At 37.5% G+C, this 24,512-nt stretch overlaps 12 protein-coding genes across 12 annotated transcripts; 7 read left to right on the top strand and 5 right to left on the bottom strand.

Moving 5' to 3' along the window:
• Nucleotides 1-479: 479 nt before the first annotated feature.
• On the top strand, nucleotides 480-1,964 carry EIN_079160 (cysteine protease, putative; the record flags this gene model as incomplete). Its single annotated transcript, XM_004184312.1, has 1 exon — nucleotides 480-1,964. One exon carries the CDS (start codon nucleotides 480-482, stop codon nucleotides 1,962-1,964), a length of 1,485 nt encoding a protein of 494 aa, XP_004184360.1.
• A 561-nt stretch (nucleotides 1,965-2,525) lies between these two features.
• EIN_079150 (leucyl-tRNA synthetase, cytoplasmic, putative) lies at nucleotides 2,526-5,750 on the top strand (the record flags this gene model as incomplete). The annotated part of the gene is made up of 1 exon (XM_004184311.1): nucleotides 2,526-5,750. One exon carries the CDS (start codon nucleotides 2,526-2,528, stop codon nucleotides 5,748-5,750), a length of 3,225 nt encoding a protein of 1,074 aa, XP_004184359.1.
• Nucleotides 5,751-6,131: 381 nt separating this feature from the next.
• EIN_079140 (protein transport protein SEC13, putative) lies at nucleotides 6,132-7,165 on the top strand (the record flags this gene model as incomplete). The annotated part of the gene is made up of 3 exons (XM_004184310.1): nucleotides 6,132-6,134; nucleotides 6,326-6,441; nucleotides 6,493-7,165. 3 exons carry the CDS (start codon nucleotides 6,132-6,134, stop codon nucleotides 7,163-7,165), a joined length of 792 nt encoding a protein of 263 aa, XP_004184358.1.
• Nucleotides 7,166-7,444: 279 nt separating this feature from the next.
• Nucleotides 7,445-9,374, top strand: EIN_079130 (hypothetical protein; the record flags this gene model as incomplete). The annotated part of the gene is made up of 2 exons (XM_004184309.1): nucleotides 7,445-7,771; nucleotides 7,830-9,374. 2 exons carry the CDS (start codon nucleotides 7,445-7,447, stop codon nucleotides 9,372-9,374), a joined length of 1,872 nt encoding a protein of 623 aa, XP_004184357.1.
• A 194-nt stretch (nucleotides 9,375-9,568) lies between these two features.
• On the bottom strand, nucleotides 9,569-10,348 carry EIN_079120 (hypothetical protein; the record flags this gene model as incomplete). Its single annotated transcript, XM_004184308.1, has 1 exon — nucleotides 9,569-10,348. The coding sequence occupies one exon, from the start codon at nucleotides 10,346-10,348 to the stop codon at nucleotides 9,569-9,571; it is 780 nt and encodes a 259-aa protein (XP_004184356.1).
• A 523-nt stretch (nucleotides 10,349-10,871) lies between these two features.
• On the bottom strand, nucleotides 10,872-13,652 carry EIN_079110 (tetratricopeptide repeat protein, putative; the record flags this gene model as incomplete). Its single annotated transcript, XM_004184307.1, has 1 exon — nucleotides 10,872-13,652. The coding sequence occupies one exon, from the start codon at nucleotides 13,650-13,652 to the stop codon at nucleotides 10,872-10,874; it is 2,781 nt and encodes a 926-aa protein (XP_004184355.1).
• A 255-nt stretch (nucleotides 13,653-13,907) lies between these two features.
• On the top strand, nucleotides 13,908-14,480 carry EIN_079100 (hypothetical protein; the record flags this gene model as incomplete). Its single annotated transcript, XM_004184306.1, has 1 exon — nucleotides 13,908-14,480. One exon carries the CDS (start codon nucleotides 13,908-13,910, stop codon nucleotides 14,478-14,480), a length of 573 nt encoding a protein of 190 aa, XP_004184354.1.
• A 59-nt stretch (nucleotides 14,481-14,539) lies between these two features.
• On the bottom strand, nucleotides 14,540-15,425 carry EIN_079090 (hypothetical protein; the record flags this gene model as incomplete). The annotated part of the gene is made up of 2 exons (XM_004184305.1): nucleotides 14,540-14,927; nucleotides 14,983-15,425. The coding sequence occupies 2 exons, from the start codon at nucleotides 15,423-15,425 to the stop codon at nucleotides 14,540-14,542; spliced, it is 831 nt and encodes a 276-aa protein (XP_004184353.1).
• Nucleotides 15,426-15,538: 113 nt separating this feature from the next.
• Nucleotides 15,539-18,022, bottom strand: EIN_079080 (puromycin-sensitive aminopeptidase, putative; the record flags this gene model as incomplete). The annotated part of the gene is made up of 1 exon (XM_004184304.1): nucleotides 15,539-18,022. The coding sequence occupies one exon, from the start codon at nucleotides 18,020-18,022 to the stop codon at nucleotides 15,539-15,541; it is 2,484 nt and encodes an 827-aa protein (XP_004184352.1).
• A 371-nt stretch (nucleotides 18,023-18,393) lies between these two features.
• EIN_079070 (vacuolar protein sorting-associating protein 4A, putative) lies at nucleotides 18,394-19,650 on the top strand (the record flags this gene model as incomplete). The annotated part of the gene is made up of 1 exon (XM_004184303.1): nucleotides 18,394-19,650. The coding sequence occupies one exon, from the start codon at nucleotides 18,394-18,396 to the stop codon at nucleotides 19,648-19,650; it is 1,257 nt and encodes a 418-aa protein (XP_004184351.1).
• Nucleotides 19,651-20,545: 895 nt separating this feature from the next.
• EIN_079060 (glutaminyl-tRNA synthetase, putative) lies at nucleotides 20,546-22,825 on the top strand (the record flags this gene model as incomplete). The annotated part of the gene is made up of 1 exon (XM_004184302.1): nucleotides 20,546-22,825. One exon carries the CDS (start codon nucleotides 20,546-20,548, stop codon nucleotides 22,823-22,825), a length of 2,280 nt encoding a protein of 759 aa, XP_004184350.1.
• Nucleotides 22,826-22,901: 76 nt separating this feature from the next.
• On the bottom strand, nucleotides 22,902-24,134 carry EIN_079050 (hypothetical protein; the record flags this gene model as incomplete). The annotated part of the gene is made up of 1 exon (XM_004184301.1): nucleotides 22,902-24,134. One exon carries the CDS (start codon nucleotides 24,132-24,134, stop codon nucleotides 22,902-22,904), a length of 1,233 nt encoding a protein of 410 aa, XP_004184349.1.
• Nucleotides 24,135-24,512: the final 378 nt, after the last annotated feature.

Raw genomic sequence — 24,512 nt, 5'->3', positions numbered from 1 at the left:
ACAAGTTTTTACTTAAATAATTTATCCTTCTCTCTTATCTATAACTATTAGTAATAATTAATAAATAAATGTTTTTATTTTTATCAAAAATACAAAAAATAACAAATAACAATTAAAGTAATAAAAGTATTCATCTAATAAAATATTGAAGGTTTATTAATTGTTTTTCTTTTCATCTCAATCAAAATTCGATTTTTTATGATTACATTTTGATTAAGGAATTATAATATTGTAATTTAAATTATAATTATTCTTATCTAAAAATAACAAACTATATAATTATAGTAACAATTTTATTAAAATATATTACAATACCAATAATAGAAATATAGCAATTCTAAAGAATCTCAAACATGTAGTACCCCAAAATAAGATAAATTTAGAATAAATAAATTGCATTTGTATTTATAATGTTGAAAAACAAAAGAATAGGTATTTAAAAAGACTTAAAGAACAAATTATAAACCTGCATTCAAACGATGATTATACTGCTTCTTTTGTTACTCACGTTTTGCACAGCCAACTTGGACGACTTCAACGCCCCAGATTTGGTTCTATTCTCGGAGTTTGAAACTAAATTTAATCGACGATATCTCACTCCTGCGAACCGCCTTGCACGTCTTGCTATCTTCCGTTCTTCTTTAAAGAAAATAAGAGAGCGGAGTATATCAAACAACCTACAGAAGTATCAAATCAACCAATTTACAGACATGTATCCTTCTGAAATTTCTATGGGATTTACAGCACCAAAAGAGTTTGACCACATCAAAAGTGGCGACTATCCACCCGCAGACACCCCTGTTGATTATTATAACGTCAACGAAGTCGACCTCCCAACTGGTGATCGGCTTCCAATGAATCTTTCGTATTGTGGTGATTACGTCAATTACAACACTGAAAGAGTTAAAGTCGACTTATGTGGTGATGGTATAGACCAAGGGCAATGTGGCTCGTGTTATGCATCAGCGATGGCAAATTACATTCAAATTCGCTATGCGAACATATCCTATTATTCGAACAACCGCGCCGCATCTCAAATGCAGAAACCAGTGATGTCCGTTCAAAAGTTATTAGACTTAACAGTAAAAGCGAATGTCTGGGAAAACATGTTATACTCATATAGGTGTTGTGGTGGTAACCCAATGAATTGTGCGGAGGCCGCACCAATAGTTGTATCTGGTGTTGACTACCCATACACAGACTATGAAACTAAATCTGAGAATTATAATGCTACAAATAATCCACCAGAGTGTGTGGCGAGTGGAGTCAATGCGCACCCAAATGCCAAGAAATACATCAAAGTGAAGAAATACAGAGCTTTCAATTTTAAAGAGACTGGGGAGAAGAAAGTAAAATTACTGAAGAAAGTGCTCCACCACTACGGCGCATTCTTCGTTGGGATCAATGCAATGTCATTCGACTTTTACCAGTACGGAGGAGGTGTCTACACAATGGCAGAAGACGGTTACTGCACCAATGGATATACTAACCACTTGATCATCATTGTTGGATACGGAAAGGATACTAATGGAAATGAGTATTTCATTGGCAGAAATACTTGGGGTGCTTCTTGGGGTGAAAAGGGATATGTTAGAATATCGACTAAAGTCCTTTGTGCGTTCGGATATTACACCACAAGCTTTGGATCGACGGGGCTGATGTATGGGTCGAGCTGTGATTTGGATAAAGGGTGCGCTTCATGTGACTCAAACTTTGATTGCACGGGGTGCAAAGCAGGTTATACAATGGACGAATTGTCGAAGACTTGTATGAAGTTATTCAATGAAGCAGACTTTACACCTTACAAGGATTGTATGTCAGATGGAGCCACCGGATCGTGTACGGATGATCAACCAAGTACTAGTGAACATAGTGAAACAAATTCGAATTCTACTTCAACCACAAATTCATCACTTGGAATGAGTATAGTTGCTTTGCTCCTTCTCTTCTTGATAATAAACTAATTAAACTTAGTCGTTTAATTTATTTTAATAATAAAAATCTAGTTAACTAATAACACTTAAAAATGGTCGTTATAGTTATTTTAATTTTTTAATTAATTAAATTTATTATAAACACAAGTTTATTAGAATCTATTAATACTCTTTGTAGTTTTTATTACATCACGTCTACGTCATGCAGATATTGTATAATTTATAACAGAGAGTTTTTATTAAATAAACCCGATAGATGAAGCTTTTATCTTCTGATAAATCTTCCCAAAAATGGGTTAAGTCTCTCCCGAAAAAATCCTCAATTATAACGTTTGAAAAAATTCAAATTTTAACTCTTCACCATTGTGTTGTAAATGCCGTTAAAAATTATTACAACGAACAGTCACTTTATTTAACTTAATGTATGACTGAATGTATTATTATAGTCCTTTCAATTGTAATTCATTGGAATACAAGACGAAATTCTTCTTTCGTTGGGCAAAAGAGTATAAAACGACGAGTAACAACAACACACAAATCCTCAAAAATTTTGAGGGTTGAAAAACCCTCAAAATTATTCACACACAGAATATGTCGAAAGCACAAACCAAAGACAATAAAGTGAACAAGGCAGAGAAACCAAGAAGCACCGCCAAAAGAGACGAGTTAGCAGCTATTGAAAAAGAGATGACCACCCAATGGGAAGCGAACCACTTATACGAAACAGGCGAATTGAACTTATCACAGAAGAAGTTCATGCCCACATTCCCGTTCCCATACATGAATGGTAGACTTCATTTGGGACACACTTTCACTTTAACAAAAGCCGAGTTTGCGGCTCGATATCACAAATTGAAAGGTGAAGCTGTCGTGTTCCCATTTGGGTTCCATTGCACTGGAATGCCAATCAAGGCTTGTGCGGACAAATTGAAGAATGAGATAGAGAAATATGGATGCCCACCCGTCTTCAAAGACGACGAAGAAGTCACTGAGACCAAAACAGTACGAGCAGTCGAAGCTATAGATGCCCATCACTCCAACAAGGCAAAGGCTAAACAAAAAGGTGGAAAACATCAATGGGACATTTTGAAGTCAAATGGCATCCCAGAGAGTGACATCCCCAAATTTGTCGACCCATTGCATTGGTTGGAATACTTCCCAACATGCGGTGTTGAAGACTTGAAATTAATGGGTCTTGCGGTCGACTGGAGAAGATCGTTCATCACAACAGACCACAACAAGTTCTATGACTCCTTTGTCCAATGGCAGTTCTGGAGATTGAAGAACCTCGGGAAGATTCTCTTTGGGAAGAGATACACTATTTACTCCCCACTTGATGGACAACCATGCGCAGATCATGATAGATCAAGCGGTGAAGGTGTCCTTCCACAGGAATACACTGCAATCAAGATGAAAGTGTTGGAGACCAAGTCCGAGTTGGTCAACAAATTCATGAAAGAAGGCAAATCAGTCTTTTTGATTGCTGGCACTTTAAGACCAGAGACTATGTATGGACAAACAAACTGTTGGATCCACCCTGATATCGAGTATCACCTCTTCGAGATGAAAAATGGTGAAATTGTTGTGTGCACACAAAGATGTGGAAACAATTTGGTATACCAGGAATTACTCAAGGCCGAACCAGTGAATGGGAAAGCTGTTACTTTGGGTTCAGTGAAGGGGTCTGAATTACTGGGAGCTGCTTTGAAAGCACCATTGACGTCTTATGAGAAGATTTATACTCTTCCTATGACAACAATTTTGGAAGATAAAGGGACTGGAATAGTCACTAGTGTCCCATCTGATTCTCCGGACGATTATATGAACATTTTTGTTTTGAAGAACAAACCGGAGTATAGAAAGAAGCTTAATGTTGAAGACAAGTGGGTTGTCCCCTTCGATTTGATTGAAATTTGTGAAATCCCAGAGCTTGGAAAACACGCTGCTAAGACTGTTTGTGAACAAATGAAGATCAAGTCACCAAATGACAGAACATTACTTGATGAGGCTAAAGAGAAAGTGTACACCCAAGGCTTCTATAATGGTGTGTTGACTGTTGGGAAATATGCTGGTCAAAAGATTAAAGACGCCAAGACTCCAATTCGCGCAGAAATGATCGAAGCCGGAGAAGCTTTTGTTTACTCTGAGCCGACCGCTCAAGTCATTTCTAGAAGTGGAGATGAGTGTGTTGTGTCATTGTGTGATCAATGGTATATCACTTATGGTGAAGAAAATTGGAAGAATGAGACTTTGAGACGTCTTGAAACAATGGAAACATTCCACAACTCTACCCGTGAGACTTTGAAGCACGGACTGAACTGGATGAACCAATGGGCATGTTCGAGAAACTTTGGTCTTGGAACATTAATCCCATGGGATAAGAGATACTTGATTGAGTCCTTGTCCGACTCGACTATTTATATGGCTTATTACACTATAGCCCACTTCCTTCAAGGAAATTTGAATGGAACTAAAGAAGGACTTGGACATATTAAACCAGAGCAGATGATACCAACCGTCTGGGACTATATCTTCAACAACGGCGAGTTCCCTAAAGACACAACAATTCCTAAAGAGACGCTGGAAGCTATGAAGAAGGAGTTTGAGTATTGGTACCCATTTGATGTCAGAGTCACTGGTAAGGACTTGTTGACCAACCACTGCTTGTTCTGTTTGTACACCCACACCGCACTTTTCGGTGAAGAAAAGTTCCCGAAAGGAATGAGAGCTAACGGGCACTTACTTATTAATAACGAGAAGATGGCTAAATCGACTGGGAACTTCCTTTCGTTGACTGAAGGAATTGAGAAGTACACGTCCGACGGCATGAGAATCGGACTTGCTGATGCCGGTGATGGAGTTGAAGATGCCAACTTTGCCAAAGAAACAGCGGACACTGGTCTTTTGAGATTACACACGTTGTTGCAATGGATCAAAGAGATGTTGCAACTCATTAAAGACAAAAAATGCAAAGAGGGGGTGCCATCCACTTTTGAAGAGAAAGCGTTTGACGCAAGAATTAACAACGCTGTACTCTTAACAGATGCGGCTTATGAGAAGATGTTATTCAGAGAAGCTCTCCACAAAGGGTTCTATGAGTTGATCTTATCTCGAGACTCATACGTTGCTTATTGTGAGACTGTTGGTATTCAAATGAATGCAACATTACTCATGAAATTCATCGAAGTTCAGATTAAGTTGTTGTACCCAATTGCCCCACACTTCTCCGATTACGTCTGGAGAGACTTACTTGGTAACAAGACCTTCTTATGGAATGAGAAGTACCCCGAGATATGCCCAGTCGATCAACAAATCGTGAAAGAGTCTGAATACCTCGACAAGATCATTTATAAATTCAGAACATATATCGACTCGTACTGCCATCCAAAAGCTAAGAAAGGTACAAAAGCAGTGAACAATGAACATCCAAAACACGCAGAGATCTTTGTTGGTACTATTACTCCAGTATGGCAAATTGAATGCGCCAAAACCCTTAAAGGGGTTGTCAAGATGGTTGACGGAGAAGTCGTCATCCCAGCTCAAAGAGACTTGGCAGGCATTTTGTGTAAGAATGAGATCATCAAGAAGAACTCAAAGAAAGCCATGTCCTTCGCTATGATGCTTGTTGAGAATGTCAAAAAAGACGGTGTTGTCGCACTCGATATTTCCATCCAATTTGATGAAGTCGGATTCTTGAAGACGCAAATCGTTTACTTGCAGAAATTACTCAAAATCGAAGAAATCACTGTAGTCGCCGTTGAAAAAGAAGACGAGAAATTAATCCCAGGTGAACCACTCATGACAAACTTTAAATAATTAGAGTTTTTTGAACTATATTCACTAGTTGTTTTATTATCAATAAACTATTTTTTAACAAAATTGTTATTATTAGTATTATATGGAATATTGTTTTTGTGATGAATATTAATTTATTTTATAGTTTTTTTAATATAAAACATTGTTATAGTCAAAACGAAGAAAAAAACGTCACTGACTTTGAGTGTCTTAACTCAAATGTTTACAAGCATATTTTTATGAGAAGGAAATGCCATGATGATAAAGAGAAAGATCATCAAAAATATATGTAGAAGTGTGTGAATATTATGGTATTTGTTTATAGTTACGACATTGTGTTTTTTGAAAAAGAGATCTCAAATAAAAAAAGGGAGGAAAAAGAAACTGAAAAAAAACAAAGAAATGGTTTGTCTATGAATCCCCTGTGAATGAGTGAATAAGTGCGATTACTCGACACCACTGACATACAGCAGTCCGCTTCACTTGTTGAAAAAGCTACAACCGTTTGACACTTCCATTTGTTGGTATAGTAAATAAGCACAAAGAACAGTACTATTCTTCCATTGGCATTGTGGGATAAAAGCACTAACAGACAGCAAGACGTCGCGTTCAACTACTATGGGACACTCATCGCAATTGCAAAGTCTGACGGAACAGTTAGCATTGCGGATGCAAGCGGAGAGAGTCCTGTCGAGGTCACGTCATTTGTTGGGTTTGTTTGATTAAGAAATGACATTGAGTTTGAATAAAGACTGATGAACAGACACAAAGGAGCTGTGTGGGGTGTGTGTTGGAGTCACCCACGTTTTGGAGTGTTGGCGACATGTGGGTATGATGGGGAGGTGAAAGTGTGGCGCGAGAACGCATCGCACAAATATGATTGTGTGTACACATATCACCACCACAAGAAGTCTGTCAACTGCGTCTCGTTCTTCCCGGGTTCTGAAGTCCTCAAGTTTGTGTGTGGGTCGAGTGATGGGGAGATCAGTGTTGTTGAGTATATTGAGGCAACAAAAGCATGGAAAGAAGTCACATTTGACGCACATCCTGCTGGCGTGACATCAGTCTCTTTGTATGAAGAGAAGGGTGGTGTTGTGATCTTGTCTGGTGGGTGTGACAGTGTTGTTCGTATCCATCGGAATGTCAGCGGTGTGTGGAAGTGTGTTGATGAGATGAAAGAGCACGCCGATTGGATACGTGGGGTAGACAGTAAAGTGGTGAGTGGAGTCACTTACATTGCCTCATGTTCAAACGACAAGTCTGTTGTCATTACTCAAATTGCAAACAGTGTCAAAACAACCAAGAAACTTTCATTTGATGCAATTTGTTGGAAGGTCGCATTCAGCGTCGACGCAGAACAGCTAGCAGTCTCTCTTGAAACTGGTATCGTCAAACTTTTTAAAAGACAAGCTGGACAGTGGGTCGATACTAAGTAATAGACTCATTTTTTTGAATAACAAATTTACCAAAATTTTTAAATGTGATATATCCCAATTTATATTATTTTTAAAAAATAGAAAATGTTATTCAGTTAAACTTCATTCTCAAAAATATATTATTCTATATAGTAAAACAAATAATAAAATACTATATACAATAATCTCATACTTTCAAAAATTATTTTAAAACTTATAAAATAATAAATTAATAATCATTGAAGTTTTTTATTTATAAACACATATTTGATTAAGACCTGAACTTGTAAATTAACAAACATGGAAACTGAATCTTCAAACATCACCGACCCTCAAGAAGAACAACATAACCAAACAGTATCTATGGAAGAAGAGCAAAATCCACAATTAGAGGAGAACAAGGTGACGATGATGGAAGAAGAGAAACCAAATGAAGAACCTCCAAAAGAGGAAAAAGAAGAACAAGACGAGAGCAAAATGGAAGAAGACAATGGAGCCGACATTAAAATAGTAGATGAAGAGACAACAAGACAAATTGATGAACAAATGAAGAAAGACGAAGCTGAGAAAGCGAAGCCAAGAGTGGAATTGAAGAGTGTAGATGATGAAGATGGTGGCGACGATTTGGTTTGGTTCTTCTTGTTTATAGAAAAGTTTATATATTTTACATGAGAGTAACAAACAGTTTGAAACACATGAATTCAAATCCAAACCAACAAGCAAAGGATTTAAAAAGAATTTTGCTACATTTTTCTCGTTGGGTGGAGTCGAAAGTGAAAAGCAAACGGACACAAGTCTAGCCAATGAGGAATTGTATAGATTCCCAGTAAATATTCGCGAGCGAGCTCGATTCATCCCATTAAGAATTACTCAAGCAGAACGGAAGCTTTTAAGACTATTAGAAGCAACTTTACACGTATCAAAATATAGTGACAAAGTCGATCAAGTCAGACTTATTGGGAAACCGGCGCGACTCCAAGAACAGTTAAAAGGGATTGCCTCACTGTTAAATGGACTTTTGGTAGCGACACAACCAAGTAAGAAAAGCGACTTTTCAGACGTTCTAAATACTTTCAGTCAGAATGAGGACTTTCTACAAGCGATCTTTGAAATTGGAAGGAGGTACAAAATTATGAATCCCGACAAGATGCGAGACGACTACGCAAAACTCATTTTTGTTGTACAAGACATCACCGTGAATTCTATAAATGAAGAGTTGGGCGTTTCATTGTTACGACCAGTCGAGACGGTGTACCGATACCTAGAAAGAACGAATTGTCTTGCTGTGTTAGACGATGACCTGATCACAGTTGCTACTGGTGAAATATTGCCCGACAACAAAACAAGAGAGCAGATACGACAAGACATCAAAAACAAAGAAAATGCGATTGAAAAGTTGGCGCACCAATATAGTAACAAAGAATGCGGAGAAGATGAGTTGAAACAGTGCTTGTATTCGATTGCAGACAATAACTCGTATTTGAGATTCAACAGAGACCCTGTTGTCAAGACTTTGGAGTACTTAGAAAAATACTTTGACCCAAAAACACCAAGAGAAGACCGATTTTCACTTGCTATCAATGAAGGAGCAGAGGGGTCAAGACTCTCACACGATCACGCTAAACAATTTAGCTTTGTCAAACAAACTCTTGTGTTGTGGAACATCATCTTAGAGAACATGTACCAATTGTGGATACTCGCAGAACTCGATTTGTTCGACCCAGAACATCCATACGAAATGCAAAACACAGGACAAGGCTTCCATAGAATGCAACAATCACCAAGAATATCACTTGTGATGCACAAAATTGTGAATGAGATGAAGACAAAAGTCGGCGACTGGGTTGGGTCGACACAAATTCATTTGGGCGACCACAACGTACCAAACGCTTTGGTGTTTATTGACAAATACACACAGATTTCGAGATTCCTTGGACCAATTGTTACTACACTCCAAAATCTCGAGAAGTACTCTGAAAAGAATGAATACGTCAAAAACTATGTCATCAAAACGTTCAAATCATATGAAGAACTTCGATTAATTATCCTCACAGACTTCTTTAAACACGCTTTTGATGGAAGTGGAGCAGACAACTTCTATGACGCCGGAAGTTGCATTGATGGAAGACTCACTTCAGCTTGGAACTGGTGCTCATCGCTTGACAAGAAAGAGTACTACCCAATATTCCAACTTGCTGGTTTTACTGGATTTGATGGAGCATTTAATTGATTTGTTTGGACGTAGCTTAATCAACAATGTTTATTATTATTGAATACTTATGTATTATAATATGTAATTTCGTAATATAAAAGATATTTTTATTTCGAAACAACACATTAAATTTCATCATACAACAAATTATTTGAGAATTTTATAGTTTTAAAAATGAATGAAAAATAAAAGTGTACAAAGAAACAAATAAATTACAAGCAGAAGAAAGTGTATTGACCGGATAGAGGGTCGATGTAGTAGTATTGTTGGTATTGTTGGTATTGTGTGTATTGGTAACACGGTAGTTGATTTTGTGAGTAGTATAAGTATTGTTCTTCTTGCTTTGTTTGGTCAGGAGAAGATGTTTCAGGTGTGACTGATGTAGTCTCTGGTGCAAGTGAGTTGCAGAGAGTGTTTGACGGTGTGATGAGTGGAGAGTTGTTGAAAGTGATGAGTGATTCGGCAGTGATAGTAGTGAGGTGTTCATTTGATTTGTCGACGATAGTGATGATTTCTTCGCCGAGTTTGATGAGTGCTTGTTTGTCGTAGGTTGTATTTTGCTTTGAGATAGATTGTATTCTGATGAGTCTTTCAGTGAGATGTGCTCTTTTGACCTTTTTCTCGACAAAGGAATAACCCTCGTTGACAAGAAGAGCAAGCATGCCATTGTTGAGTTGTGCTTCTCTTGTTCTTTTTGCTTGTTTTTGTGTCATTGTGTCGACAACATTCTTGTTGAGTGGTGTGTATCCAATTGATGTGAGGAGTGTGTCTGACAGTGTTTGGATGTCTGATGGTGTGATTTGTGCTTGTCTTGTGATACTTTCTGGAAGTAGCATTTTTGCAGTCTTTGTTGTTTTCTTGGTCTTTTTGATTGTCAATTTATATCCTTCACAAGCAAGAAGAAAGACCATTGCATCCGTAACAAGTGTCTCATCATTTCGGCTCATTCTTTTTCGGGAACGAAGCAGTTCCATGCGTTCAGCAGTTGCCATAGTGCGTTGTAAAAGACCCAGTTCCCGACGCTTTTATACCCACCCCTATTTTGGGGGCGGACTCTTTATTCCAATTCGCTCGTTCTTTTCAAGATGTGAATAAAGGTGCACAATGCACCTTTATTCACATCTTTTTTGTTCGACGAAAAGATGAGAAGACAGCTGTGCACCATTAGTGCATTAACACTTTTAAATTTGACCAAATCGAAGTCTCCATTTTTTTCTTTCACAGAACCCTTTCTATTTTGAGCTTGATTTGGATCATATCGGCGGTACACTCGCAATTATAACGGGATTGAAAATTTGTTGTTTTTGATAAAAAATGCAAATGTTTTTACTCTAAAAAAATTGTTTTATCATACAAATACTATAAGTATAGTAAAATTTTAAACCAATTTTAAGCTTCAAAATAATTGTATGATTTACACGTGTCAATTTTAGTAAAATAAAAATCTATTGTAAATTATGCTATAATAAGTAAAAACCATACTCGACAAGTGAAATTAAAGGTTCTTGTTGATGTTTAGTACTTTACGTTGTTGCAATAATTCAAACATTCCAGTGCACTTCTCAGCGTTGGGATGGCCTTTGGGATCTCAGGTATCGAATCAATATCAAACTTCACAAATTCCTCGTCCATCCATTGGAACATGATCTCGTTAAACTTTTCTGGGTCTTCACAAAGAATTGCTTCCCAGTCTGTCTGTAACCCCTTTGGAATGTGTTTGTTAAGTTTTAGTCCAAACGATGCAAACATCCCAAGTAAGAACACAAATCCAGTTACTGCAGTACCTCTACTCAAAGGCATGAAGTTATACCAGTAGAATAAAAATGTAGTGACGGCCTTCATTAATGGTTCAATTTCATAATCCTTTCCTTTTCGTGTGAGTGCAAGCAACACTATTTGCCTCCAACAAGCTTCGAGTTCCTTATCATACAACTTCCATCTCTTCAATGTGCATGGTGTTTTAATAGCGAACTCATAGCCGGGTTCCTTTCTTTCAACAATCAAATACGTCCCATCATATCTGACCTTTTGTCCAGGATGATTTGGATCATCAAAATTGGCTGACTTGCATGGCGTTGTCACTTGGAAATCGCTTTTGAGTAAGTCAAGAATCTCCTTCATATCTTTAGCATTTCTCACCTTCTCAGCCATATCATCTTTCATACTAATTTGGCCAGGAAGTAACTGCTTAACCATTTTAAAAGCTCTTTCAAACTGACAGTAATAACGAACCACACGAGTCTGTCCAATAAACATTGCAGTGTGTGACCCAAAACCTTCTTCAAACTGTTCGTTAGTCAACAAGTCGATCCAATACACTTGGTCATTCGGTTCACTCAATTGCCTCCACTTCACTGGAATATTCAGTAAATCTCTCCACTTGATTTTGTCAAGATACCTTTGTGCTTGTTCTACAGTGAGTCCACCAAACACCCATTCTGGAAGCTTGTCTCTGATATATTGCCCCATTTCAATCGCAGCTAAACCCGCCATCATGAACTGTCGCTTATTGCCGACAAAACCCTGACTGTCATACTTGATGTAATTGCCAATAGACATAGCTGGTTCTAATACACTTTCTATAAGCTTTTGATTTGGAACACTCTTCTCGTCAACATCGAGGATTTTCGAGTCAAATGGATTCTGCTCGACGTATTGGATCAAAGCGGCTGGAATCAATTTTTTGCAGAATCCTTCTTTGAATGAGGGTAGGAAAGATTCCAAGTCCCATTCTTTCAAAGGTTTGTCCAAAAGATGATGGGAATACAAAGACACTTCTTTCATATACCAAGAAACGTCTGCACTCTCCATACCCAAAGCAGTGTTATAGTCGGTGACTGCGCTTCGATAAAATCCACAAGCAGTTTTGGTGACTCCGCTATATCTCCAACACTCAAGCAACTTCTCTTTGTCCTTCTCTAGGCCGTACTGTGGGTCTGTGCGATTGTCGAGTGCTGCTTTGAACTCGTTCACAGCAGCAGTGTGCATTCCATTCTGTTGGTACAAGACACCACACACGTAATGGGCATAAGAATGTGTTGGGCACATTCTGAAGAGCTTCATAAAAATGTCCTTTGACTTCTGGAATTGTCCTGCGTCTTTTTGAAGTTGTGCCAAGTTGACATAACACTCGACATATTTGTCGTTGATTTGTAACGCACGGACATACGCATCCGCAGCCTCATCAATAAGACCAAGTGCGTTGTTATTCAGTCCAAGGTGATTCCACGCAGATGCGTCTGACGCATTAAGTTTTAACGACTTTTTAAAGTCGTCTTTAGCAAGTTCATAATTTTTGTATTGCTGGAAGAGTGATCCTCTCTGTGAATAACAGTCCGCATCAGTCTCTTTGCACAACTCAATTGCTTTATTGAAGTCATGGAGTGCTCTTTCCAAATTCCCAGTTGCAGCAAGGGTCTGTCCTCTTCTTTTGTATGAATCCCCACATGTTGGGTCGATCTTAATCGCTTGTGTGAAGTCCACAATAGCTTCTTGGAATCGAGCTAACATGGCATATGCCGAACCTCTCCCCAACAACCCACCAACAACATTGGGATATTTGCTCAAAAACGTCGTGAAGTACTCCACGGCCTCAGTCAATTTGTTATTGTTGACATAGAGATATCCCATTGCTAGTTCCTTGTCAATGACAACATCGTTCGTTCGATTTTGAATCTTCTTTGATCGTGCGACGTACTCTGCAGCTTTCTCTTCGTCTTCTTTTGTTTTCAATTTACCAACTGGAACATATTCATCTTCATCATCAACGTCTTCAACTTTCAAGTTGGCTTTCGTGTGCATCTCAGCCTTCTTTTTATTCAGCTCATCTTGGACAGCTTTCCTCTTTCTTTCTTCTATCATCGCTTGTTTTGCCTCTTCCAAGTCTTTTTGGCGGATTTTCTCGATGTCTTCATCACTCTCAAATTCTTTTGGAGACGGCCTTTTAGTATTATTTTCAACTGTTTCTGTCTTGGGAAGACTTGTTTCCTTTGGTGTTTCTTTTTGTGTTTCCTTTGGCTCTTTATTTGTTGATCCAACTCTTTTCTCTTCTTTCTCCTCTTCGTCACTCGAACACTCGGAAGAGGACGTACAAGAAGAAGACGTTGCACTCTCTGAACTACTATAAGAAGAAGACTCGGAAAGTGTGTCCTCAAAATCGTTGCCAATGTTAAGTGTCCCATAGTTCTTAATTTGCAAAACAACAACACCAGCTTCATCAATCAAAACTTTCAGTTGATTGATATCAACATGGTCCAGAATACGACTGATTTTTTGCTTGTCTGCTCTGCTTTGCATCTTATGTTTTTTAGTTCTTTCTGGTTTAATTACTTGAGTCTGTTGTGTAGTGGGTATGCATTGGAAGCATTTCAGTATAGTTTGTTATAATATATTTAATAGTATAAGTTTAGTTTCATTAAGTTTTTTACTTCACAATAGAATATATTATAGTAAAACAAGCCATTGATATTTCGTTATATGAAGCAAATTGGTCTTTTTTATACCACACAACAATTCAAAAGAATAATCTAAAAAGCAATTTTCATATATTGAATGTCAGAGGACAATAAATCAAGTGGGTCTGGCGATGAAATCCAAGAAAATTACTTTGCAGAGGAAGAGAAGAATCTTAGAAAAGAAGGCAATTACATTGAGAGTGATGATGATGAGTATTACAACCAAACAAAATTGAATAATACAAAGGGTATGACTTACCAAAACCTACTCAACACAATTGTAGAAATCCGCTTTGAAATATACACAATGCGACAAAAGCCAAAAAATATGGAGGAGGATCTTGATGAGCTCGACCAATTTATGCTAGAAAACAATGAAAAACTTCAACATGAAAAAAGCGTCGAACAACTTGAAAGGGAGTTAAAAGACCTTACCTTGAAACTAAATAAGGCGATACCAGAAGGCACTTCACAAAAAGACGTCGATGAACTTATCACTAAAAAAATTGAATTGAAGAAAGCAGCACATGACATAGTTCCTTTAAAAAGAGAACCAACTGACACATCTGTACCAATAACAAAACAACAGGCGGACTTCAAAGATGTGACTATCAAAGAAGGGCAAACAGGGGATGGTAAGACGAAGTTGAATGACTTGTATGGGTATTAATTATGAATCAATTTGTTAGGTTATGAATAAAAAGGTCGAAACAAGAATAGAACAAAAAGTCAAGACTGCGCTTTAAAAACGGTTAAGAACTCTTTAAATTGCGTCAAAATGAGGAGCATAGGGAAGTTGAAGAACTCTTCTGCAAATGTTGAAGTTTCTTCGACGATGTCTTGAATGGAAGTGTTTGTGACATCGACCAGATAAGAGAGTGACATTGCAATTTCGACACTTAAATAATTTGGGAGTGGTGACTGGTGCTTTTTCATATATCCAAGTAACTCTTTGATCGACGAAAAATAGTTCTCAACAACAAAGCCTTTGCACCCCACAAGCACTTGTGAAAAGTCTCTAATTAAAAGTGCAAGCATAGCATCAATTTCTTCAACACTCAACACAAGAGAGGCATGTGCTTTAGACTTTGCTCTCAGTGTATCTTGCTTCTTGACACTATTCATTACAACCATCCCATACGTTTTTATATGAAAAAAATAAAATAACAAACACTTCTAATACACTCAGACTTTGCTTTGTAAGTCTTCCTACTGACTTGTTCGCAACTGGTTTATAAAACACAGAAGGGTTTGACATGAATGGATAATTGAATATTTGAGTTGTTGTTTGTTTAATGACTGAATTGTATATTTCGAGAGTGGCAGCCATTATATATGGTGTTGGCGAACATAAATATCGATATACAAGTATCGGTATGAAGAGTCGTGTAACTTCTTGCGCCTCGCTGTTTTGTACGAGTTCAAATAACTTTTTCCCAAAGTCGTCACTTTTTGTTGTTTTCAGTTCGTCGAAGAGTTTTGTCATTAATTTTTCTTTGGAAGCAATTTCATGTGTTTTGCTTTTGTCCAATTTCGAGAGATCGCCCATAACTTCCTCAAACACATTTCCTGCTTGAGAAACTGACTTTGAATCAACAGACACTTCAGAACTCATTATGGTTTTCTTGTTCTTTTTTAATAAGTATTAATAGTTTTTCATATCATTCTTATTAATTAATCTAGAGGTGTTAATTATAGTTTAATTAAACTAAAACTGTGTTAATAAGATTACTCAATGAATTTGAGCATACTTCCTAAGTCTCGTTCGATCCAAGCTGCTCTCTTAGCTATGCCTTCAAGACCTTGTTTGATACAACTCTCCGCTCCAACACACTTGTTCTCTTCAAAGAACTTGGTAAAGAAAGCAAGACGCTCCTTTGATGAATACCTCTCCATCATATACTCTAATATCCACTTTCTAATGGACGACATGCCTCCTCCATACTTCTCATTGATCTCTTTGATATGACTCACAATGTATTCTGTGACCAATTCACTTTCACCAATAAACATAATGGCATAAACAAACCCAACGTCTTGTTTTCTGACACCAGTCTCAGTAAATTGCAATGCCTTTTTGACCAACTCTTCATTTTGGGTCGACGCCATTCCTTTCAATGCGATTCTCTGAATTTCAACAGTCTCGGCGTTTGTATACATCTCACTCAATTTGTTGAACACGTTTTCATCTCCATATTTGCCTGCGTTTAAACACGTTGGCGACACTAACTCACCAGACAGTTTGCCAACTTCGTTATTCATGACAACTTCACATGCCTTTTTAATAATGTCATCTCGTTTTAAATGGATCAAACACGAGGATCTCAACGAAGAAGCATCAAATGGTTCTCCTTTGATGACTCCCATTCCCAACTTTTCAAGAGCAGGAGCAAGAAGCCTCTCGGTTTGCTCTTCGACAAATTGTTTCACTTTAGTCTCCCTAAAAACGTTTTTCAGTTCGTAAAAGTGCCCAACAAGCACTCTTGAAAGTTGATAGGTCTCGACAGTGATTGGTTCCAACTCTTTCAAGAATTTGAGGTAATGTAATGAAGATATTACACCCAATTTCCCAAGTGTATACAAATCATCAAAGACACACATCAACTCAACTTTCCCAATTTTGGTTTTTTGAAGTACTTCCAACATTTCGTCCGAGTATTTAACTCGGTAAAATCCAGTCGATTTGGTGTTTGCAATAACATACTTATGTGGCCATTCAATGACAGCTTTCTTTTCCTTAAACATGTATTTAACTTCATTTCCATCACAAGACAGTATCATTGGAATTTGCCATATTTGTTCGCTCTGTGATCCACATCTCTCTTGTTCCAAATACAGCTTACCGTCTTTCAACTCAAGACTGACAACAGGAAAACCTGGTTTATACGTCCACGCTTGGACAACCTCTTTCAAATCAATGCCACAATAATCTCCAACACACTTCCACATATCGTCGCTCTCCGCATTTCCGTATTCAAATTTTTTCAAATAAACCGAAATGCCGTTCATGAAATTGTCGAATCCAACATAGTTGATCATCATGTTAATTAACCCACATCCTTTTTCGTAACTAATTAAATCGAACAGTTGTTCAATATCACTCGCTTTTTTCACTGGACCACTAATTGGGTGTGTATTCACGTTCTCATCAGAATTCATTGCTGGTAGTAATGACTCTACAACATTAGAAGATTCCATGTTCCATTCTGGGAAGAGTGTGTTGACTCCAAACAAGTCGCCCATATAGCTCGCAAAGCCTTCGTTCAACCATAAATCATTCCACCATTTCATTGTCACCAAATCACCAAACCACATGTGAGCAAGCTCGTGGCACACTACACTTGCAGATCGCTTTTTGGCTGCGGTCGATGCATTTTCTTTAAGACATACCTCCGTCTCACGAGACGTAATAATTCCCCAATTTTCCATTGCACCAGCTTCAAAGTCTGGAAGAGCGATCCAATCACACTTCTTCAATGGGTATTTGATTTTGAACCGTTGTTCATACAACGCCAAGCAGTCGTCCATAACATCAAGAGCAAATCTTGTGATATTCTGGTGGTTTTTAGCAAAGTGGAGACCCAATTCAACGCCGTTTTTCCCAGTCTTGGTGTAACTTGTGAACTCACCACTGACAAATGCGACGATGTAAGTAGACATTTTCGGCGTTGTTTCAAATGAAACCACCTTCATGTTTTCGTGTTCTTTTGTCGACTTAATTGGCATATTTGAAAAGCAGTTCTCGACTTTCGGAACCTCCAAAATGACATCAAAAGTGGCTTTGTAATTTGGTTCGTCGAAGCAAGGGAAAGCATTTCTTGCAGCAGATGGTTCAAACTGCGTTGTGCATATAATCTTTTCTTCTCCTTGATACTTATACTTGGACTGATACAACCCACACAACTCTTCGCTTGAAAGAACTCCCTCGTAATCAATCACGACTGTATACTCTCCTTTTGTGAAATTCAACTTTGAAGTGAATATGATTTGCTCCTTTTCAGCATCGAAAGAATACTCAAGTGATTCCGATGTCTCTTTGACTGTCGCAACCACGTTCGAAAATTTTACGCCATTAAGGATGAGTTGGTTCGTCTCTTCAACACAAGTGATGTCAATCGTTGTTTTTCCAATGACTTTATTTTCTTTAGGGACAGGCTTGATGTAAAGCTCGTAGTGTTTCGGTACAAAATTACTTGGGAGGATTTCTGTCATTACTTTTTCATAGATCGAGGAATTCTCTTTTTTCCTCAACACGTCATTGAGGTTTTATAGCTGATTGTTTTGAGATTGTTTTAAATTAACAAATATGCCAATTCCCATGTTATTAGGGGTTTTTAACCTTATTATAAACATTTGTTTTTAATAATTAAATATATTAATAAATAATTATAATTATTTTAAAATAAGAATAATAAAAATGTTATTAAAAAAAATTTTTATTTTATTGTTATTAAAAACATTTTAAATAACAAAATTATTCCCGACTTGAAAAAACAGTAATGAGGAATAATAAATACAAACTCGTTTATGATGACAAACAGATTCTCTCATCTTATAATAAGTAAAACTAAAAAAAGGAATCGATGAGTTTGTTGGACAAAGCAAAGGAGTTTTCGAAAAAAGCGACTGAGGAGGATGACAAGGGGCATAATAAGGAGGCCGTTGAGAATTATAAGAAGGCTATCGATTGTTTGGTAGCGCACAAGAAGACGGAACACAACGAGAAGCTTTTGAACGTTATGAATCAACGCATTAAAGAGTACGTCGAACGTGCCGAGTATCTGAAACGTGTTCAAAATGGTGAGAAAGTGAAGTCTGACGATCCCGATAAAGACAAGGCTTCTGAGGATCAAGGCCGTGCGGATGCGGTCAGTGGCTCTGTATTAAAGGATAAACCTAACGTTCATTGGGACGATGTCATTGGGTTAGAAAAGGCCAAAGAGGCTTTACAGGAAGCGGTCATACTACCAATTAAATTCCCCCAACTGTTCACAGACAAAAGAAAGCCATGGACTGGCATTTTATTGTTTGGGCCACCTGGTACTGGTAAGTCGTTTTTGGCGAAGGCTGTAGCGACCGAGGCAGACTCGACGTTTTATTCTGTTTCAGCGTCCTCATTGTTGAGTAAATACCTTGGTGAGTCCGAGAAAATGGTGAGAGAGTTGTTTGAAACGGCACGAAGGAATAAACCAAGTATCATCTTTGTTGATGAAGTCGACTCTTTGTGTAGTTCACGTGGTGATGGGGAGACTGAGGCGAGCAGAAGAGTGAAAACCGAGTTTCTTATTCAAATGAATGGTGTTGGAAATTCGATGGAAGGTGTGTTGATGTTGGGAGCGACAAATATCCCATGGATGCTGGACACTGCTATTCGAAGACGGTTTGAGAAGAGAATTTACATTGGACTCCCAGAAGCTCCTGCACGATCGAAAATGATTAAATGGAACTTGGGGAAGTTACCCAATTCATTGACGGATCAAGACTTCAAAAAACTTGGAGAAGAGACAAAGTTGTATTCGGGGAGTGATATAGCCATTTTGTGTAAAGACGCTATTTACCAACCAGTAAGAACGTTACAAGCTGCTACCCATTTCAAATACATCACTGGAAAGTCGCCAATAACAGGAGAGATGCGAAACGATTTAATCACGCCATGCAGTCCAGGTGATTTTGGAGCGATTGAAATGAACTGGAAGCAAGTGGAAGGCAGCAAATTGATTGTGCCTCCTGTCACGATGATGGACTTCTTGAAATCGATCAGAAACTCCCGATCAAGTGTCTCAATGGACGATGTTGATAAACATAAAGATTGGGCAGAACAGTTTGGACAAGATGGATAAATGGGAATAAGTTATCGAAAGTGTTTTAATTTGTGAGTTTTATTTATGAAGAATTAATGAGGTTTATTTAAGAAGTGGCATTTAATTGCATAGAATTAATGAATTAATTATTCACAGTCCTTGGAGTGTGGTGGCGAGGAGGTCGTGGGTTAATGACGTTGTTCAGAAACGTCGAACAAAAAGGATATAAAATCCCGATGGATATACCGAAGGACAAAAACGTTGAAACACCAATGACTATCCCGAATAAGTAACCTGTAGCGAGTGAAGTTAAAGCGGCAATTGCTAATAATACAAAAAGTACAGCTTGTTTCACATTCATTGTTCTTATATTGAATTTTCTTTTTTTGGAGTTCTTTTTTTCGAATTAAAAATGATGAATTTATTTGAGGTTAATCTCTAATAAACTTATATTTTATAGTTGATTCATTACTTTAAATACATAGTAAATTTATTTAAATTAATAATTTAAATAAATGAATTTATATCATTAATATATTTGTTATTAATATATTGTATTTACAATACCCACAAGAATCAGTCATTCAATAATTCAATTACATAATGATTGTAATTAAGAAAAATAATAATTACTAAATAGTATAATTCAATAAATGTTTTAAAGAAAAAAAAACAATAATTTCAAACAAAAATCAGACAAGAAAAAAAAAGCAATATAAGTGTTAATTGTTTTACAAAAGCATTAATAAACTTTATAGAAAAAAATCAAATTTGAGTGTAACATTTAATTAAACATTTATAGTTAAACAAAAATAGAATGCCACATACTACACATAATGATGTATTATGCTAAAGATAATACCAGATACCCAAAAATGAAAATCGCAAATGGAAAGTAACCCTACGAAAAGGGCACCAAAAACAAAGAAAGCAAATGGAAGGAGCTGTTGCACAATTTGTCAAGATCGGCATTGCGGAAGCAAAGGCCAAAGAAACAGTCAAAAACACTCAAGTCACAACAACCCTTTTGGAAATTATCAAAGAGGCAAAGTGTGAGGGCGGATGCGACAAGTCGATTGGAATGCTCTTCTATCAACTTGCCACAAAGCTCTTGAAGGACAAAGTTTCTTTCCGTCCACAGATTATCCAGTGGATTCTCGAGAAGAAAGTGACCAATAACAACATCGACGCTTTGATCACTTACGTCAACAAACACACCGACCTTACAACTGAAACAATCATCTCTGAATGTGGCGTTGGAGTTGTTGTTACTAAAGAGCAAATAGCTGCTGGTGTTAAGCGCCTTATTGAGTCCAAAAAAGCCGAACTTATTGAGAAAAGATATACCATCGAGAACCAATTAATCAAAGAAGCGAAAGACACGGTGAAGTGGGCTGATGGCAAATTACTGAATGAAGAGTTAACCAAACAACTCAAAGAACTTTTGGGAGAGAAGACCAAAGAAGACAGCAAGAAGAAAGCACAGAAGAAATCTGACCCCAAGAAAGACGAGAAAAAGGAGGACAAAGAAGAGAAGAAGACTGGTATTCCAAAGCAAAAGAATGTCGACTCTGGTGTGAAACTTTCACTCCCACAAGATAACAAACAGAAGACTCCAGAGATTTTGGCGGAACACTTGAAGAGAACTGGCGGCATCTTTGTCACCAGATTCCCACCAGAGCCTAATGGATATTTGCATATCGGACACGCCAAGTCCATGTTCCTCAATTTTGGATATGCCGAGAAGACTGGTGGTAAGTGTTACATGAGATTTGATGATACCAATCCCGAGAAAGAAACACACGAATTCATTTCGACGATTGAAGAAACAGTGAAATGGCTTGGACATACCCCATGTGCTGTGACTTATTCCTCTCAGTACTTTGATAGAATCTACGACTGTGCTATTGAATTGATTAAGAGAGGAAAAGCATATGTCTGCCACCAAACTGCCGAGCAGATTTCCGCGTCTCGAGAGAAGCAAGAGCCATCGCCATGGAGAAACAGAAGTGTCGAGGAGAATTTGAAACTGTTCAAGTGGATGTGCCAAGGACGATACGCCGAGGGCGAAGCAACTCTTCGAATGAAAATGGACATCACATCTCCCAATCCGTGCATGTGGGATTTGGTTGCATACAGAATTAAGTACTTCCCACATCCAGTCACTGGAGACAAGCTGTGCTGTTACCCATCTTATGATTTTGTTCATTGCTTAGTCGACTCATTTGAAGACATCACACACTCAATGTGCACTTTAGAATTCTTACCAAGACGGGAGAGTTACTTCTGGTTGTTAGACGCACTTGACATGTACAAACCAGTCGTCTGGGAGTTCAACAGACTGAACATCACTTACACTGTCATGTCAAAGAGAAAATTACTTGCGTTGGTCACGAAGAAGTATGTGAGAGGTTGGGATGACCCAAGAATGCCAACTATCATGGGCTTCAAGCGCAAAGGATATTCTGCAAACGCTATCAACAACTTCTGCAGAGCTGTTGGGGTTACAACAAACACAACCGTATACATCGACTATGAAGTCCTTGAACAACATTGCAGAGATGATATGGAAATCAGATGCAAGAGAGCAATGTGTGTACCAGATCCTCTTAAAGTTGTTTTGACGAACGTTCCAGACGATTATTGCATTGAAGTGGTCAGACCAAATCACCCAATAACTGAGGAGATGGGTACAAATACAGTCCATTTGAGAAAGGTGATTTACGTTGACAGAAATGACTTCAAAGAAGAAGACAAAAGAGGGTTCTGGGGTCTTGCACCAAACAAGGTTGTTGGTCTCAGATACTCCGGAAATATTTGCTGTGAGAAATATGACAAAGATGAAACAGGAAAGGTCACTTGCTTGTACTGCAGATTTGATATCGATAAAAAGGAAAAGCCAAAGGGACATATCCAGTGGGTCTCTTCTGGTGTTAACTGTTCCACCCCAATTGTTGCCGAGTTGAGGTTATACTCCACTTTGTTCACTGTTCCAAAGCCAGAGACAGATGATTGGGAGAAGTTGATCAACAAAGACTCTCTTGTTATAGTCAATGGGTATGTCGATGAGAGCTTGGCACACACAAAACCTGGCGATTCTTATCAGTTTGAAAGAGTCGGGTTCTTCTGCACCGACACTGACTCAAAAGAAGGAGCTCTTGTCTTCAACAGAACTGTCGAACTTAAGGTTTCCAAGGAGAAACAGCAACTTTAAATGAGTATATTGCTCATTTGTGTTCTTCAAGATTAATACTAACAAATAATAATACATATTAATATAATATAGTTAATTATAAGTAAAGGGTTTTGTACCACTCAAATGTAGACTCTATCGAGTCTTTGTCAAAATCAGAAGACTCTCCACTTGTTGTAAGTCTTCCGACCTTGTCTTGTGGATCACTTTCAATTGACCTCTTCATTATTTCAATGTCAGTCTCTGTGGTTTCAATTCCAAATTGGTTGAATAAAGAGACAACTGTTCCAATGGGGTCTTGGATCAAGTCGTCAAATTTGACATCGTAAAATTGGTTTTTCCTCTCTTCATGTTTCTGAACCCATTCATTTCTCGCGTCGACAGCTTGATGCAGAATTTTGTTCTGAAGGTCAACAATATTTTTCTCAAGCCATTTTGTGTCAAGCACATCTTTTTGCTTCTTTGAGAGAAACGCGTTTTGTATTGCTGAGAAAAAAGGAATTGCGCTTTTAACTTGGTCACTTGGGTTTCTGTGAATCCACACAATTCGAGCGTCATCGCACGACTCCAGTAATTCAGGTAAAACGCTCAATAAAGCGACGTTTTTGGTTAAGAAGAATTGATCATCCTTAATAGGGTTTCTCAACAAATTGAGTTTGTATATGTTCCACTCGAAATCCATCAAGCTTTTCCAATCTGTCGTAAGAAACTTCTCTGCCCATTCAGCGTACATCGGCAATGCGAAGAAGTGTGAATATGAGATTCCATAACAGTCATACTGAAACATACACTCCTCATTCTTCTCGATATCAATTGCATGAATTTTCTCAAAGTCGGAAGTCCCGCCTAACATCACCGACTTTAATCGAAGTGTAAACTTTCTCTGCGCCTCTTCTGAAACAGTCGAAAATCCAGGGCACATAGTTTGCCATGCATGATAATAATGCATTTTTGGATGTGAGCTCATCAAGTTGAATAAAGTGGTTGAACCGGTTCGTGGAAGTCCAATGATGAAAATAGGCTTTTTGACGATGACTGTTTTGAGGGTTTCTGAATTTAGTTGGATGTCTTTGTATAGCCGAAGCAAAGTCGAAAGGCGGGTAACTGCTTGTCTTTTACAAAGAGCGGTTTGTTCGGGATCGTCTGGGAAAGAGTTTATCAACACGAGTTGTGGTGTTTGTAAAGTGACCACTTCACTATTTGTTAACTCAGTTTGCACGTCCGAAAGTAGTGCTTTGTATTTTGAAACCTGTGTTGGGTCAATATAACAAAGAAATTGGAAAATGTTTTCTTGAAGTGTTGTGACGTGATCAATAAAGTTGTACGACATGACATTTTTAAATTGTTTAGTTCTTTTTTATCAATGATATAATAGTATTTATTAATTATTAAACTATTGAATAAATAATGTTTTTTAATTGTTTTGAACAAAAAAATGTTTTTTCATAATATAAGTCACACAAAAATTACTTCTAATTATTAAAAAAAAACAATTGGTGGATTTTTCTATTTGCTATTTGCAAGGAGTTTACTATAAAAGTAATAGTAATAAGTCATTGATATTTTTTTTATTAAAAAAGAATAAATAAAAAAATATTTTTGAATAATGAACTATTTTTTAATAAATACACTGGTTTAGAGATAATTAAAGGAAAATAAATAGGAAAGTGACCAAAATCTTAATTCCATAATAATTTTTAACCCAAAT

This window comes from Entamoeba invadens (genome assembly GCF_000330505.1).
Source record: "Entamoeba invadens IP1 unplaced genomic scaffold scaff_1105074725643, whole genome shotgun sequence".
Taxonomy (NCBI): domain Eukaryota; phylum Evosea; order Mastigamoebida; family Endamoebidae; genus Entamoeba; species Entamoeba invadens.
The sequence above is the reverse complement of the archived record's forward strand: the minus strand, read 5'-3'. Positions and strand labels throughout refer to the sequence as shown.